The sequence below is a fragment of the Calypte anna genome, chromosome 5A, assembly GCF_003957555.1.
Source record: "Calypte anna isolate BGI_N300 chromosome 5A, bCalAnn1_v1.p, whole genome shotgun sequence".
NCBI lineage: Eukaryota > Metazoa > Chordata > Aves > Apodiformes > Trochilidae > Calypte > Calypte anna.
In genome coordinates this window covers 41,788,809-41,806,722 of record NC_044251.1, presented here as the reverse complement: position 1 = coordinate 41,806,722, position 17,914 = coordinate 41,788,809, and the positions used below count along the sequence as shown (strand labels likewise).

The 17,914-nt window shown below is 40.1% G+C and overlaps 1 protein-coding gene across 1 annotated transcript in view; it reads left to right on the top strand.

The window, feature by feature from the left end:
- Positions 1-16: 16 nt before the first annotated feature.
- KLHDC1 (kelch domain containing 1) overlaps positions 17-17,914 on the top strand; it is a 29,118-nt gene continuing 11,220 nt past the window's right edge. Inside the window, 8 exon segments of the mRNA XM_030452291.1 lie at positions 17-128; positions 130-138; positions 3,828-3,898; positions 6,934-7,051; positions 7,948-8,066; positions 9,854-9,932; positions 10,834-10,917; positions 13,044-13,127. Coding sequence (XP_030308151.1) covers positions 36-128; positions 130-138; positions 3,828-3,898; positions 6,934-7,051; positions 7,948-8,066; positions 9,854-9,932; positions 10,834-10,917; positions 13,044-13,127 — 657 coding nt within the window. The 5' untranslated portion in view covers positions 17-35.

The following is a 17,914-nucleotide window of genomic DNA, read 5'->3' as shown; positions in this document are numbered from 1 at the left end:
AGCTGCTTCCTCCTCCTACTCCTCCTCCTCCTAAGATGGCGGCAGACTCCGCGGAGCAGTTCTGCGTGGCCGAGGAGCGGAGCGGTCACTGCGCCGTAGTGGACGGGAACTTTCTCTACGTGTGGGGGGGGATACGTGGTAAGGCGGGAGAAGGCGGACGGCGGGCGCTGGGGGCGAGCGGGGGAGGGAAGCCGGGGGGCGGGCGAGTGGGTTGGCCGACGATACGGGTGAGGAAGCGAGGAGCCGCCGGGGGAAAAGCGGCCTGAGGAGCCTCGGGGTGAGGGGGGCGAGGGGGAGGTGGGTGTGAGGGAGCGGAGGGGTCCCCCCTGTCGCCCCCGTCCGCCCCCTCGGCGGGTGCAGCCCTCGGCGGGGCCGGCAGCTCCGCGCTGTTTACCTCAACGCGGGCGCTGATTGGCTGCGGGGGCAGCGCGCCTGCCCGGGGCGGGCGTTTGAAATGGCGGCGGCTCTGAGGGGAAGGGCGCGAAGAGTGGGGTTTCCTTTTCTCTGTGTCGCTCCCCTCGCGGTGTTTTGTTTTTGTGTCCTCTTCTCTAAGCATAAATGTCCCTGGCCGCCGCCCCTGCTTGCCTGCCGCTCTGTTTTGAGCGGCTTCCATCACGGGGCAAGAGCTGGTGGAGCCGGTTTGCTTCCTCTGCCCTAAAAACGTGTGCGGTTCCTCTGTGCTGTCCCGTCCTTTGTGGGGTGACGGATGTAATTTGTGGCTGAGTTTTTTTCCAGTGTGTAAATTACGTTCTTGTTTCCGAGTCACTGCATTTTTTATTTATTAGTAGTCGCGTATTGCGTACAATGCCTTTTCCTCCCTCAGAAAGCAGTTCTGGTAATTTAAAAAGAAGCTGGTGGCAGATTAAAGCCTCCTCTGCATTTTTTTCTCTATTGAAAGAGCATTAGTTCTGGCACAAATCAATCTTTATGACTCTTAACTCTGGATTAATTCTGTCCACAAGAGAATTCTGAATGATACCACATTAAATACAGTTTATTTTATCCGAAGTGTCTGCATATTGGCCCTGAAACGTGAAAGCAGTGGTGCTTGGTGTTATTCCTGGTCTTGAACAGCTCAAAAACATGTTTCTATTAACATGTTCAGTATTCTATTTATGTTTTTCACAAACAAAGGTAAACTTAAATGGGCAAAGGTTTCTGAACTCAGGTGGAATTCTACCTGGGGGCTCCTGGATGTGAGTGTTAATACTGTAAATTATGAGTGTTTTCAGTAGTAGGGTAAAGGAAATTTCTGGGGCTCTTGGGTACTGTTGGCTAATTGTATCTTCTTGAGTGACATTATTGTTTAGCTTCTGGAAGTGGGATATTTCTTTTTGTTCTGTTTGGTTTTGGTGTTTTGTTTGTTTTTTAACTAATCTTTAGGTGGGGTAGGGCTGGGCACCTTGTGAATTCTGAAGAGTTGCTCAGCTGCTGAGCTTGATCTGTTTGACCTCAAAAGGGATGTGGTGCTGGGGACTACTGAAATCCTGACAACACAAATAGGTGTTACTGACAGAAACACACACCCTGAGCTGTGGTAGGAAACAGGGCAGCAGGGTTTCTCTACCCTATTGCATGACCAGGCTTGCCAATGCCAAACTGTAATAAAATGGAGGAACCCTCAGGAGCCTATAAGCTGTTCTCACTGCTCTTCTTCCCTCTGGTATGACTGCAGTTCATGTAAGGATTTGAATATGTATTTTTAGAACATCCAGAAGTTACCCACCTTGAGAATAAGCATTTTTTAACATAATGTGAGTTGGCAGTGATTTAGTGTCCTTGTCTCACCTTAAACTCCACAATATTCTCGATCACTGTGCAGCACCTAAATCGCTGGAAATACTCTGTGATCTTTAGAAACTGAGGTGGGATTGGTTAGCACAGTGTTTTCAGAGGTTTTTCTTATAAAGCATCCTGGGTTTATGGCACAGGTGTGTTAAGTTTAGCAGATAAACTCTGCAGACATTTGTAGTAGTTTTCTATATTTACTTGTGGAGAGTATTAAAAAAATCATTGCTGCTTTTTAAGCAGCACATTACACAGGTAAATTATCTTTCTTTTTTTTTTTTTTTTTTGTGGTGGACTGCTGCCCACCAAACTTTGACATCACTGTATTTGCTCAGAGCTGGTTCTGTAGCAAATGCTCAGCCTCTGACTGCTGGCTTATCTTGATTAAATTGAGTAGATTTTGCCCTTTGTGAAAAGTGCAAGGTGCATGTAACAGAGAGCATACCGTAGGAAAGGTATGTGCCAGGGTAAACTGTACCAAACATAGTCTGTATAGTCTGGTTGGCAGCTTTTGAATTAGGAAGGTAATAATAAAGTATAATTTGAAGTTAGGTAATCAATATCAGTAACTAAACTATTCATAATTAAATTTCAGGTTTGTATTTAGCTTCTGTTCCTCACATTCATTTAATTTTGATCTGCTTTATGATTTATTTTTTATCACTGTCTGGCTGCTGATTCTTTCACAGTTGCATTTCTTTCTAATGCTAAGGCAATGATTAATGGTGTAATTGTAACCCAGCCTGAGTGTTGCAATTACATTCTTTGGGGCTTCCTTTTCCTGCTTGTTATTCCTCATAATTATTTCACAAATAATGTTTATTTCTTACATGGCCTTTGTGTGGAAGTCTTTCTAGATCTGTTTTCCAGAGACGGATTAATTGGCATAGGTTAAGCTCTCTTATATTTGGCATCTTGTTCTTCCAAGTCCCTTCCTTCAGTCTCTGCAAGTGACTGTTCTTTTTGTGCTTTTTGATTACACTTTTCTCTATATTTTTACATTATGCCAAGAATTGCTTCCTAATTAGAAGTATCTCCCAAAACAAAAGATAATTAGCTTTAAATCAGGAGCTCCAAATCTGCTCTGCTTTCTGTTATTACACATCTCTTGGCAAAACATTAAGTTGGTAAATCCCTGCCTTTAGCAAGTGGGCCTGAGTGAGGAATTAAGTTATTAAATTAATACTTTTTTTCTAATTTGCTGCTTAGTTGTTGAGGTCTTTGCCCATCTAAACAGTGTGGCAAAGTCTCAGTTTCAGGAAAAAATAAGGGTTGTGGAATGAGGAAAAATGTTCTTCAGGTGGGAGAGAACTCTCACATAAAAATGCAAGAAGTCCTGAAGAGCAGCATTAATGCTTTGATGTCTTTTGTTTGCTCAGAGTGATCACATCAGCGACTGAAAAAAAACTTCCTTTAGTAACATTTTAGTACAGGGCAGGAGCTTTGACAGTCTATAAGATTTGTGGGTTGTTTTTTTTAAATCCATGCTCACATTATAGTACTGTTACATTACCTGTTAGTAACAGTTGGGTATATTTCCTAATGACTCGTTTCCCTTTTTGTTGTGCTATTTTCTTATTTTTACAAATTGGTTCTTTATTATCTTAATATTACCTTTTGAATATTGAAACACTTCTCTCCCTATCTCTGATACACCAAATGTATTGTTTTAGAATCTTCACACCTTAAAAAGAGTGACTAAAGATGCTATTAACAACCAACAGAGCTCCCATTACATCAGGAAATACCCAGCCCAGTATTTTTAACACCTTCAAAACATGAAAAGCATCTCTTTTGAACTCCTAGGATAAAAATGTAAAACACAAGCATTATTCAGCTGCCTGTTTACGATTTTAATGATCAGAGCAGTAGTGCTGGGGTATGATTTATACTCTGGTAGATTATCTCCTTCAGGTTTATTCTGTGTTGCTAAGTAACGTGGTTTGGTATTTAATTTTAAAATGTCTGGTGTGTAATGCATAATTGATTTAACATTTTCCAGTTTTGCTTTAATCTTTTTTTTTTTGGCTTTGTTTCAGTCAATTGAAGAAAATGAAGTTTATCTGCCTAATGATGAGCTCTGGATCTATGAAATGGATAGTGGGTTATGGTAAGTTGCATCGTTTATATTTAGTTAAGAGATAAAGTTGATATTTGCATATATTCCAATTAGCTGTGGTGAAAAAAAAAAATCAGGTGAGTTACTGGTCCTGTTCCCTGGAGTTTAAATAGCAGATATTTAATGTAAAGACTGAAAACCAACTATTTGCAAATTAACTGTATGAAACTCCTTCATTCTGTAAATATAACTTTTTTTTTTCAAGAATGTTTGAAATGGTAGACATAAGGCTCTGTAATGAAAACAGATGATTTTATTTGGGCATTTATTTTGGCTTAGTTCTCCATACATAAACTTTTAGGTTAAAATGAATTCTAAACCACTGGATGTTGTGATATTTGATTTATTTAAAATTATATCGATTATATATTTTTAACTAATTGTGTTATGAGTGCATTTGCATAAATTGCTCAAACTAATCAGACTTTGCACATCAGTAGTCATTTAATCTTTACATTTTACATTCATTTTTTACATATCATATGTGGGGAGAGATAACACTGCCTCTTTTACAAGTTTTCCAGTGATTTCTGTTAGGATAATTCCATTCAGCCTGGTATAGTAGTATTCATTTGGGCTTCTATGTGTGTTCTGCCAGCTGCCCTTCTGCTCTACCACCTGTTTATATATTTCTTGCATACACATATTCAGGAGATGCATATGTTGGGCCCATGTTCAGCCCAACAATTTGGAGAGAAAAGGGGAGGAGGGCTTGGTCAGGAAGGTGTTTTACAGTATGTATGAAGTTCCACATCTGTCTGGTCGAGTCACTGACTTGGAAAACAACAGTTTGCACATGAAGCTGTGAAGTTCCATATAAAATCTTCATTTTTAAGTAAGATAAAAGTACCCTCATTCAGACTGTGGTGGTTTCCTCTTTGTTTTGGGGTTGGTTTTTTTTTTTTGGTTAAAGGACTGGCTAAAAGGAACCTCACACTCTATCTTGATTTTCACCCCTGGTGTCCCTGTATCACTTGTTCTGGTGCAGCTCTTCATACAGTCATGTGGGAAATTGGATCCCAGAAGTCATCTGGGTTAGATATAACTTTTCTTTTTTTGGATCTGTTTATTTTTAACCTGGATCCATTCTTGATCTCATTCAGTTTACAGCACAGGCAGTTGCATGACATGAGAACGAGCAGGCACCAGAGAGTGAAAGCAGAAAGGGGGAAGTTGGGCTGGGGCAGTGCTGGTGCCACAACAAAGAGATTTGGAAGCAGTGCCCTGAGCAGCTTTGAGTGAGCTCCATTTCCAGCAAGGACAGGTTACATGTGGATCATTCCTGTCTGGAGATCTAGCACATAAAAAGCTTTTCCTTTTAATGGCTGCCTCCAGTTCTTTTAGGTTGGGCTAAGGTCAAATATTAGAACTAGAGCACAAGTCTTAGGAAGGCTCAGGGGACTGGGATTGTTTAGTGTGAAGAAGAGGAGACTGAGGGGAGACCTTCTCACTCACTTCAGCTACCTCAAAGGAGGTTGTTTGCATGAGGGGAGGTTTAGATTGGATATTAGGGCCACAAAGATGATCCAGGGGCTGGAGCAACTCTGCTGCAAGGAAAGACTGAGGGATCTGGGATTGTTCAGCCTGGAGAAGACTCCAGGGGACTATGGAACAGGTTTCCCAGAGAAGCTGTGGCTGCCCCATCCCTGGCAGTGTCTCAGCCCAGGTTGGATGGGGCTTGGAGCAACCTGGGCTGGTGGGAGGTGTCCCTGACCATGGCAGGGGTGGGGAATGGAGGAGCTTTAAGGTCCCTCCTAACCCAAATCATTGCATGACTCTGTGATGATCTTAGGAACAATTTATTTACTGAAAGAGCAGTCAGGCATTAGGACAGGATGCCTAAGGCAGTGGTGGGGTCACCATCCCTGGAGATGTTCAGAAGACATAGCACTTCATGACATGCTTTAATTGGCTGGTGGTGTTGGGTTGATGGTTGGACTTGATCTTAGAGGTCTTTTCCAACCTTAATGACTCTGTGTTTGAAAGTTGTAAGAATTCATCAGTAAAGCCACCAGTGGTAGAAGATGAAGACATCTGATGTAAATGTGGATGGACTGAAGAAGGGGATGAATTAACTGGGTCAGCAAAATCTAGCAGAGAGAAGAAATGGAATCAGGCGTTGAAGGTGGGAAGCCAGGACTGAGACTGGGCTAAAGACCCACTTGGAAGGCACAGAGACAGGTGAGAAAAGCTGAGAAGAAAACATCAGGGGAAGGGAGCTTTAACTAGGGGTGAGAGCAGCTGAGATGTTGGCAGCAAAGCTGGGGCAAGGATTTGAGTGCCAGCAACTCCTCCAGCTGTGGCTGCTGTACCTGCAGAGGCTGAAGGTGTGGGGAGAAGGTGGAAACACCACAGACATCACATCACACACAGTGTGTGTGGGAAACACCAGGTCCCTGCCTTCTGTAGAAACTGGAGGGAGATCCTGGCAAAGCTGCTTGCAATGAGGAGGAAAGGTTGTAGGTGTGCTCTTGGGCTAATGCTCAGAGGAGTTACTGGTTTGTAAGTGAGACTTAAGGCTGGAAACTGAAGAACAGAGAACTCATTGCTAAAATTTGCATTATTGGGGATTTTTTTCTGTTCTAATCCCAGTGCAAAATGGAGTTTTAGGAGTAGGATAGGGAGTACCAAAATCAGTGGGTGCTTTTGACCTTTATTTCTACTTCTGCCTTAGTTGTCTCTTTATAAAATAACAGCAATGCCAAGTGCTCATTCCAGGCATTTTAGGGATTTAAGAGTATTGCCAGGTTTTGAATAATTCATGTTTAATCTCAATATTCTTTGAACATGGGCTTCACCTTCAGAAGAACTGCAGCTTCATAAATGCAGGCCCAACATTGACATGAATCTACTTTGATAGTACAGGAGCATGACTTCATCTCTTATCTGTAGCTTCCAGTGCTATAATGGCCCAAACATTGCAAAAGCTGTATTTTTAGGTCTAAGTAGAAAAATATTAATATTAAATTAATTTTAGGATGTTTGGAAGCAGTGTTACAAGACTTAATATATGTGCTAACTTGCAGGACAATGCACTTAATGGAAGGAGAACTGCCTACCTCCATGTCAGGGAGCTGTGGAGCAAGCATTAATGGGAAGCTGTACATTTTTGGTGGATTTGATGATAAAGGATACAGTAATCGGGTATTGTATTCTTTTCTTTTAGAGCATAATGTATTTGAATTTGTTTATTTATTTATTTGGATAAAGCCTTGTGGTTTTATTTAATATACTTTGCATTTGAATCAAGGAAAATTTAAGGAAAAGCTTTATTTTAACTGGCAAAAAAATTCATTTTTTGTTTTAATATTCAACTCCATATATTGCTTTGGGATTTTTCATTGAATCATAACTTCAGAATAAGACTTGCTAGGTGAAGTTTCCTGTGTCTATATCTGAAAACTGACAGTGCTTTTGCAATTACTTTTGATTTAATTTTTTCTTTCTAAATATGTTGGCAGCAATAACTGAAATTGATCTCAGAATATCTTTTGTATTTCCCCTCTTTTTTAGTGATAACCTTTCCTATATAATCAGATGATAAGAAAAACATAGTTACCAGTTTTCTTTGTATCAGGAAGACTGAACCAGCAAAATAGAGGGAATGAGCTGATGTAACATTTACTGTAAAGGAGCCTGAATTCAGTCCTGACCAGAAAATAATTAAACTGGAGCCTGTAATCACATCTCAGTTGAGTTTTCTGTTGGGTCAGGCAGAACCACTGACAGTTCTGCCAGAAGAACTGAACTGGAAGCTGTTTGTCTTGCCCATTTTTTTCCAGAGGCTTCAGTTCCTCTGGAAGGAGCAGGATTTTCCTGGTCTGGCTGAGTGCTCACTGCTAATTCTCACACTTTGTGTTCTGTGGTGTGTTGGACTCTCCCTGGGTGTTAATACATATTGTATATGTCACAGTTTCTTTTTTTTATTATTATTTTCCAAAGGCAGTAGTGTATTTTGGGGGGTGGTGGGTTGTTGGTGATTTGTGCTGGATTTTTTAACATCATTTATACTGAAAATGTTGCAATTTTTTTCTTTTAAGCTTTATTATGTTAATTTGCGAACAAAAAATGGAACCTATAGGTGGAAAAAAATTACAAATTTTAAAGGTCAACCTCCTACACCACGTGACAAGCTTTCCTGCTGGGTGTATAAGGACAGGTAACATATTAAGAATATTTAATGTGTGTTAATTGCAGAGAGGAAGTACTATAAAGTGAAGAGAACACAGGTTTGGGATTCATGAAACTCTAATTCTTAGCTTGACTTGCTATGGGATTTTGTGTAACTCTCCTAACAACTTTCTGCCAGTTTTCTCACATGTGAGCTGAATTAATGGTAAGTATAAACTCCCTTTAGGAGAGGGGTGGGAATTTTAGTGAAAGCTTCTGGAATGCTTTGAGACTTTAGATAAAAAAATCTGTGTATTTTAAATGTACTTGATGGACTTAAAAACACTTAATGTGTTTATGCAGTTACTTATGGTTCAAGTTTTAATATGTTAAAAACCACTATAAATATAACATTGTTTGTTTTTCATTATGTTAGCATTAAGTTGTTACCTGCAGTAAAATACATGAAGTACATCTTCAAGTATTTCAGTAGCATATAAATCCTGAAAATAGCAGACATTTCACTGAGTATCTTTGTAAGACCTAAGTCAGCCTAGGTGTTGGTGATGTAAAAGTTATTGAGTGTGTTTAGAGTACTGAGTGTATTTAGAAAAAGTACTTAGCTAAAAATAAATATTCTACTTCAGGTTTTGTGTTTGTTATGGAAAGTGTCTGGATATTGTGGCATATCTGGTCACAAGAAAGTGATATGTCAGTTATTTGTCATAAAAGTTACTGTAAGTAAGAATATGATATCCAGTGAGCAGTATAAAATAGATATTATTTCTTTTTTTCTGAAATCCACATCTAGGAGGTTTTGCATAAACTGTATAGTACTAGAGGTTAGTTTTGTAATTATACTTTAACTGCAAAGTACAGAAAAATAAACATATTTGAACAACTTAACTTGGTGTTCAACACCAAATTAATCTATGCAGAGCATCATGTAACCCTCATACTGAGAAAATCACCTACTTTAGGTGGCAGAGTGTAACCTTTTAGTTGAACAGAATACTTGGAGACAAGCTCTTCACCTGCTCAGAAGTGTACCTTAAAACTCCACCAGATGTGAATTTGCAGGTCAGGATGTCTTGGTGTATTGCACGATGCTTTGAGTAACTCTGTTTCCCTAGGAATGTCAGTCTGGAATGACCTTCACCATCCCATCATTTCCTAAATTGCCTTCTCCCAAGATCACTAACAGCTATACCAAATATCCTCAAATGTTGAAGTTAAACAAAACTTTAGGAGCCCTTACTTATGGATGGCCATTTCATGGGTGGAATATTAGGCTGGGAGGTGTGTAACCATACTTGCAATGCAATCTGTTCCACAGGGCTTAGCTGAAAGGATCTCTTTATAATCTAGAGAGACTTTGTGGGTCACAGGCAGGCTGTGGGCTCAACTTTGGGGACAGTTGTGAAAAGGTGTGCAGGGAAGGCTGAAATCCAGCAGGGATTTCAGTAGAAAAGGGTAGGAAGTCGAGCTGTAGCATGGGCATTTCACTGCCTTGTGTGTTAGGTGTCATTTAGAGAATCATGTCTGAAAACGTAACTGATAAATAAACCTGTGCATGGAGGAATAGTGGATAAAGATGTGGAGGTATCTTCAGCCTCCTTCCTTATTTCTGTGGATTTCTGTCAGGCTTGTTATATAATTGGTTGCCTTCATCTCAGGAAGGTTTGCTGTGTAATTAGGTGCAGTATGAAAGTTCTTTTTATTGCTAATAGTACAGCAGATAAACCAAAAATTGAAAGTAATTATTACAGTGTATTCATTCAAATATAACTTACAAAACAGCCCACTTAATTTATTTTTTTGTTGTTATTCCTCCAGGCTAATATATTTTGGTGGCTATGGCTGTAGGAAGCATAATGAACTGAGTGACTGTTTTGATGTCCATGATGCCTTTTGGGTAAGAGTTTTGTCACCATTCAGAGTGATTTTGTTCTTTCTCATTGTCAAAATGGGATCTTTTGTACTGTGCTCAGTCAGTACAAAACCCTGTCTGATTTGTCTTTTATTTGTAGCACCAGCAGGAATGCAAATTAGAATCTTCTACTTCCATTTGAAACTTCAGATAACTGCAGGTTGGGGAGCAGTGGGTGTTCAGAATATTCCAAGTACTCAGCACTAGGCTTGGAGTGCTTTGAACCAAAATGCTGTCAGAGGAGGAACAAAGGCATCTCAAGACATGTTTTAAATATGCAGCTCCCAGAAAATTTTAGACTTTATTTCCTTGGATTTATTTTTTCTTGAATAGGGAACTTATAGCTTCACAAGTTGAAGTGACAAATACTTTCAGCTGATCTCTGTAATTTGTTATCCAGAGTAAATGCCATTACTTGAAGGTGCCTGGATTAGCTTCTTTCCCAGAGTGATTTCTTACAGTTAAGAGAAGGAAGGGGATTGATTATTTAGTAACAGGAATTAATAAGAGATGTGCATTCAGGGGAGTATAGATGCTTACATCAAGTGTTAAATAGTGACTTGCAGAAGTGTACAACTTTGTACAGTCTGTTTATTTCTTAGCATGTTAAACTAAAACTAACCTAGAAGAATTTGTCTGCTGTGGTGTTGGGACCCAAAGCCCATTTGTAAAGTGTCATCAGCCCTACCTTTCCTGAGTGCTGTTGACCTCCAGCTAGAACTGAGCTGCTGCATCATTATTAGAACTATTAATGCATGTTTATTTTAATAAAATTCTGTCTTTTATTTTCTGTTTCAATAGATCACTTCTGGTTTTGTTATCTTTAAGAGACACAAAGATTTTAACCCAAAATGTTCTTACTTTGTAATTTTATTTTTTTTTTTAGGAAGGACAGATATTCTGGGGATGGCATAATGATGTTCATGTTTTTGATACAACCACACAAACTTGGTCTCAACCAGCAATTAGGGTGAGTGCTTTTTAGTCTTTTGACACAATTGTGATTTTTCTGCATTTTGAATACTTTATTGTGCTCTAGAAATGGGTGTTGCAAAAACTAACTGGGTTATGCTTAGTATTGCTCAGGCCTACAGCATTAAACAGGGAGACACTTAGTGCCTCTGAAAATGTGGAAAATGCAGAACTGAAATGATTTATTTTCCTCCAGAGGGTGTTGCTAGGCTGGTGTTTTTCTCTATAATGTGTTTCTGATGCAAAAAAAATATCATAAGCTTCAGAGAGGTATGGGAAATCTGGATATATTGGATGATACAATATTCTGTATCTAGGGGGTAGTTTTAAGATAAAGCTTTATATTCAAGCTTTAAATTACTGTTGAGAATATAAACTTGCTGTCAGTGCTCCATAGCTGGAAAGACAAAGCACTGGAATACTCCAGAAAAGCATTTATTAGGAATACCAGAGCAGGGCTGAGGAATGGGGTGCAGAGGCTCCTCACAAAGCAAGTTGGGGTCCTGCAGAGGTGGATGATGATGAGTGAACCAACTTCAGGTGCCCTTGTAGATCCTGCCAGGGTGTTGGTTAGGGAAGAGTTTCATGGCTGGAGCCAGTTCTGTGTCTGTCCTACCTGACACCCAGCAAAGGCCTAGGAATGAAGAACACAGGAATGGTTTTAACTGGTATCAAACTGAGGTTAACAAACAAACCCCATTCATCTGAACTGTTTTGATATGAAGCCATTTGGATGAGTCTGTCTGTGTATAATTAATCTGCAACATGGATAACCTAACAGATCGCTGAGAGTTGACCCCCTGAGAGATTAGGGTCTGCTGGGGAGTTTGCTCTGTTCCCCTGCTTCCCCTTTTCATAAATTTTCATATATTGGGCTGAAAAAGTCTCAAAGCCCCAGAATCTCAGACTGGTTTTGAGCAGGAAGGGACCTTAAAGCTGACTGCCACCCCCCTGCCATGGTCAGGGACACCTCCCACCAGCCCAGGTTGCTCCAAGCCCCATCCAACCTGGGCTGAGACACTGCCAGGGATGGGGCAGCCACAGCTTCTCTGGGAAACCTGGCACAGGGGCTCAGCACCCTCACAGGGAAGAGCAACAGTGGGCTTGAAATCCACTCTCCCTTGGTCCACCATTCAGCTTTCACAGAGTTCAAGAAGGCAAGAGGATGCAGAGTAAACTCCCTGCTTTGCTAGTTTAGGCCTTCAGTTTTAATTTGTGAAGTAAAGATAAATATTTAGTATGCAAGAGTTATACACTCATTACTTTGAGCTTTGTGTCTGTGGAGCTGCTGTATTCATTTCAAAAGTTAGTGTTGAAAAATCTTTTGAACAAATATCTCCAAGTCATGCTGTATTTCTAGAGTAAACAGGTCAGATATTCTTCAGCAAAGATGTTATTTTAATTATCCCAGAGGGGCATGTGTACTCACTCTCCCAGTATGATAGTAATGCACACATCTCTCTTTATTGTTATTAATATGATTCTATGCTATAAAGGTTCATAAAATCCTGGTGAGCTTTTGTGAAAGCTCAGAATTATGTTGTACTGAATGTCTGACACTACTTTATGGTCTTCATAGGATGTTCTAAAGTTTCTAAAACTAAATAAAAAAAATGAAATTACCATTGAAAAGTAAAGCTAATTTACTTTACTATCTTCCTGATTTACACAGGGAAGACTTCTTGGCATGCAGCTATTGGATGTAGCATAAACTTCTATGATCTGATTCCCAGAGATTTTAGTACCAGCTCTTCATGGTTCACCCTTTGGAAAAATAAAGCTGCACAGGAGATTTCAACAATAACTGATATACTGCTGTAATTTTATGCTTGGGAATCAAAGATAAATTAACTGAATTTTACTTAAGCAAAGCAATGATAAATCAGACCATGAGGGAATATATTAAACATTAGCAACTGAGGGAACTCAATTAAAGCTGTCCTTGGCAAATTTATCTTCTCATGTCTGTGGAGTCTTGGACATGACTACAAATGATTTCCTTTTAAAGCTGCAGTTGTGTCAGCATGTTGCTGCACACTGGCCTTAGTTTTGCAGTCTCTCTGAAGCTGACTTGCCACTTGCACCTTGCTGATGTTCTGAAGGATCTTTCTTTGGTTCTTTCAGGGTGGAGATCCACCTCAGCCTCGAGCAGCTCATACATGTGCTGTGCTGGGAAATAAAGGTTACATCTTTGGAGGACGTGTGCTGGTTAGTATTTATTTAAAGCATTTTCCTGGCAGTAATATTATTTTCTTGGCAGGTTTTTTATATATATATAGCAATTTATTTTTTTTTTGGTAGGAAATAAATTCCAACCTGTCTTTAGCCTAAATTTAGGTTAGGGATGCTAAATCCAGGGTACTTTTTTTCATCCCCCTCTACCTTAAAAAAAGAAGAGTCTGTCTTTCTGTCTGGAGTATTCATGGTAAAGCATACATTGTCTCCAAAAGAGAAAAAACAGTTGACTGTATGGTAAATGCAGATGTTTATAAATAAATAAATAAAAAAGGTTATTGTGTGCATAACTTCTGCAGGAGATGGTTCTTTGAGCAAAAGTAAGCCTGCTGATGGACCAGGTTTAAATAAATGATGAGATGTGGGCATGCTGTGCTTGCTACAGCTTAGCAGATTTATACATCAAACCTGCTGGCTTTTTCTTGCCATTTCACTTAATGAAATGCTAGCAAGTAATAAATATAACTGGGATTTTAGCTTGTGCTCCCTCCACCCTGCTAAAGGAAGAGGAAATGTGTAAAAGTAGTCAGGTATTCAGAGACAAATCTCTTAACACCCTGATGTTTACCTTCTGGGAAAATGGAGTTCAGAATAGCTGTTGGGATACAGGATTTTGTAATTAAAACATATGGTTCTGAAAGGTAGGAAATAGGAGATTTCAGTTGGCTTTATAATTTAAACTTTTGACCTTTTTTGTTGTGCATAAGTGACTGAAATACAGCTGTCTGGGAGAGCAGCCTGTGATTAGATTATTTGGATATTAAACTCTTGTCTCCATACCTCTGAGCTGGTGCAGGATGCTGCAGCATGTTGCCTGATAGCCCAGGCCACTGCAGGCACAGGTCATCCCAGTGCTGTTACAGCCTCTCTGCTCTCTGAAAATCAATTTTGCAGTTTCAGGCTTTTCCTTTAGCATGCCCTTGATACAGAGCACATCCAGCATACCCTAGAGATTGCTGCTCACAGCTTTATTCTGTGGATCCAACCTAAGCTCTTTACCACAAGAGTAAAGCTCTTGTGTTTGCTTTCTTGGTAGCTGATCCAAGACTGCTCCATTTAATACACTGTGGGAGAATATTAAATCTGCTGTGCCCTAAGAAGCAGTCAAAGACAGTGTAAGAGCTGTGTAGGATCCAATCAGTGCAGATTTAAATCAAGGCCGGATTCTTGCTGTATAATCTTAACTCTTCCTTGTTCCTTTTTAACTTAAACCAAACACAAAAAAGCCATAGACATCATCCCCCTGGTTATCTGTAATAACTTAACAAGCTTGGAGCCACCACTGGTAAGCAAAGAGATACTAAAACTTCTGACCAACATAATTTTTCTAGTCAGAGGAGATTTTCTCTTTATTTCTTCTCTGCTGAAGTATTAATGTAAGAATTGAAGCCTGAGGCAGCAATCTAATGCAAAATACATATTCCTGTCCTGTCTCTGAAGATAAGGATAGCAGTAGGTGCTCTTAACTAATGCAGGCTGCCCTATCATTTGTAAAGTTTTTTGCAAGGATAGTTTCTTTATGGGCTGGAAAATGGACTGTCTCTTTCTGTAGCTGTTGCATAGGGAAGTTATATTTTAAAGGCTTCTGAGCTGGAGTTTATCAGGAATGTGAAAAACTGATTCTGTAATGCAAGCAAAACCCCCCTGATTTAAATTACTGTGTCCTTTTCCCAATTTTTTTTTAATTTAAGTTTTTAGCTCTTTTCACTAAAGCTAATTTAGAGCCTTTAATCATGTTCAGCCAGAGGATGAGACCTAATGCCTTCTATCTCTACTATTATGAAAAGTAACAGTGAAGAAGCTTTTGGAAGCCCTCAGTGCTGTGTTTCTATAGTTTTGTTATATCAAAGAGAAGGAATTAACTGTTGGTTGGCAATGCCCCACAATGAACATGTGCCAGCTTCACCCTGGAAAGCTGCCATAACCCTATATTCTCAAGTGGGTGCAAATAAAACAGTGTTAAAATTGTACTTTGTTCCCTACTACCCCTTGTTTTCCATGCTGGAAAAGCTGCCCTTAAATGCAGTGTTCTTCTCAGGGAAAGTCTACAGTTCTGTTACAAAATGGCTTACTCCTGCTTGCTCAGACAGAAACCAGAAACCCAATGCCCAGCCAGTTTTCCAGTTTGAATTGCCTCCCACAGCTGCAGGAAAAGTTTTTACCCAAGAACACAAGCAATCAGAAAAGAAAGTAACCACAACTGATCCTTGTTTTATTCTTGCCATTCTGCATTAGGTGTTACCCCCAGGCTCACAATCTCTGCAGTTGTTCTAAAGCCTGAGGGAGAACTGCAGGTAGTAGCTTCCAGAGCTGTAGGTTTGGACAAACTTGATTTGCAGGCAAGTAAGGAAATGAAAGGGTATTTAGAAGAGACTGAAAAATAATTCAGTCTTGAATCCTGTGTGTGAGGGTTAGCCAGGCCAGGTGAGCCCAGTGCCTCTGCTATGGACTTGCACATCTGCTGTACAAATGAACTCCTGCTAACCACAGCTGAACCCAATCCTGCTCCTCATTTAGCAGCCTGCAGACCTGAGAGGGAAAGAAACCTAGATGTGAAAACTTAAAACATGCAGCTCAGGACCTTCTGGCCTACCATTTTATTTCTGAACTCTTCCTCAGCCTTCAAAGCCTTTGCTCCCTCTGGCTGTTTGTGAGCAAGGACAATCTCTGTGGGGTGTGGAGGTCTTCAGCCCAGAAACTGAACAGCACTGAGTGTCCTTGCTAGTTAGGGTGGCTGCACTGTGCCTCTTGCAACTGAACTAACTCAAGCTAGGATTCTGATGCAGCCCCTGCAAGTTGAATTATTGGTAAACTGGAGCTTGCTTATCACTTCCTCACTGTTCTGTTGCATGATTACATATGCCCTAAGAGGACGTGCCCTCTGGCTTCTGTTTAACTGCCTGTTTGACTACAGGATTCAGAAATAAAAGAAGGCTCTGATCTGAAAAGGTTTTTCTCTTCCTCAGGTAGCATCAGCTTCCTTAATAACCATTGGCTAAATTTCAGTGAAACCACTTGGGAACAATGTCAGTGAAGAGTGAAATTTGGAAAGCTGTATTTCACTTGGTGGCAGAGCAGCAAGTGTAATTTTCACCTCTAGGTTATGGTTGATTCACTTTCTGTCCTAGAAATAAATAAAAGGAAACTTAGAAAGGTTAAGGAACATTCAGCAGGGCTTGAGGAATTAATGTAATTCATGAAACAGGAAAGGAAAGCTAAAGACATCAGAAAACCACTACATTTCATGACAACAGGAGTAACACCTCCCCAAAGGATGAAGTCTTGCTTTTCTCCATAAATTAAGGAGCAAATACGGGGTTGCTCTGCTCCTCCTTCTCCTTCTAGTTCACCATAATACAAATCTTCCCAGGGAAAAGGCTCTACAAGGAACCAGAAAGGGCCAGGAAGTGTCATGAGGCTTCTCCTATTCATCTTTCTGGGAGGAAAGGGCACCTTTTTCCAAACTTGGAGCTAGAACTGGTAAAAGAAGATGGTGATGATGATCAAAATCAATTGTACCAGCAGTCATTTGAAAACAGGCTCAGAAGTATTATGTGGACTCTGTTCCTTCAGGTAAGCAAGCCCCTGAAAAACACAGAAATGGGAGAAAGTGGGAAAGAAGGAAGGAGAGTTAGTCCAAAAGTTGATGCAAGTCTCGTGTTTGATTTAAGTGGAAAGTTTTCATGTAAAGAATGATGAAGTAATAAAACAAAGCCTTTCCAGCAGCTCTTCACACATCAGGTGCCTTAATATATGCATGCTTATATTTCCTGTTACCCTTTCTGTGGCTGAAGATCAGAAGATACATTGATCCTTCTCTTAACAAAGATTTGGGCTGTAGTAGCTGTTTCATTGTAAATCTCAGAGCAGAGAGCTGCACAGAGTTTAGTGTAAGTGCAGTGAGCTGTAAGTAAGTTACCCTTAATGCCTTCCATCCTGCTGGAAAGCTAATCCTGAGACAAAGCAGATCCTGGTTAATGTTTACTGGGCTGCAAATAAATGAACATGCCATAGATAAGTAGAATGTCTAAGGAGTCAAAAGGAAATGCAAACCCTCTTAGGAGGCTTGAGGCTTTTAAGCCAATTAACAATCATCTTGGGATTATCAGCTAAATGTTTAAATATAGTAGGCAGCATTTGGAAGTACATGAGAAACTGCAGGAAAACTTTGCATGTAGCAAGTGAGAGTACTGTAACCTGACTGTGTGCTTGACAGTTGCCCAAAGAAGGGTTGGGTAGAAAGGAATATTCAGTTGTTAAAGCTGTGTTAAAGGACTCAATCTGAGTCATAAATGTCCGACTGCTGCCGTGTTTTGAATTCAGAATGAGGTTGATGTAATGATGCATCTGTCAATCTGTTGAATCATGAGAACTTAAAGATTATAATACATTGATTTCCCAGGGACCAAGAAACTGCAAACCACTCCATCTTCTGCCTAATGCCTAGGAAAGGAAAGTCAGCGAGGAGGTCTTGAACAGGATCTTCTTGAAACCTCTGTTTCCAACATAACAACTTTCTTCCTTCCCTTTCTTTAATAGATGTACTCTGTATTGACCTGTGTTATTCTGAGATGATTTAAATATTTTCAGTGTCTCTAAAGCTGTCTGCAGCTACAGCAGAAGATACTCAGTAATGACAGTTTGCTTTCTGCTTGTGTAATTTGTTCCTTGTCTCCTTCCAAGCCACCTGAAGGAGCAGGAAACTGAACAGACTTGTCATGGAAGACAGATCTGTCCCATTGGCTCTCAGTTGGACCACC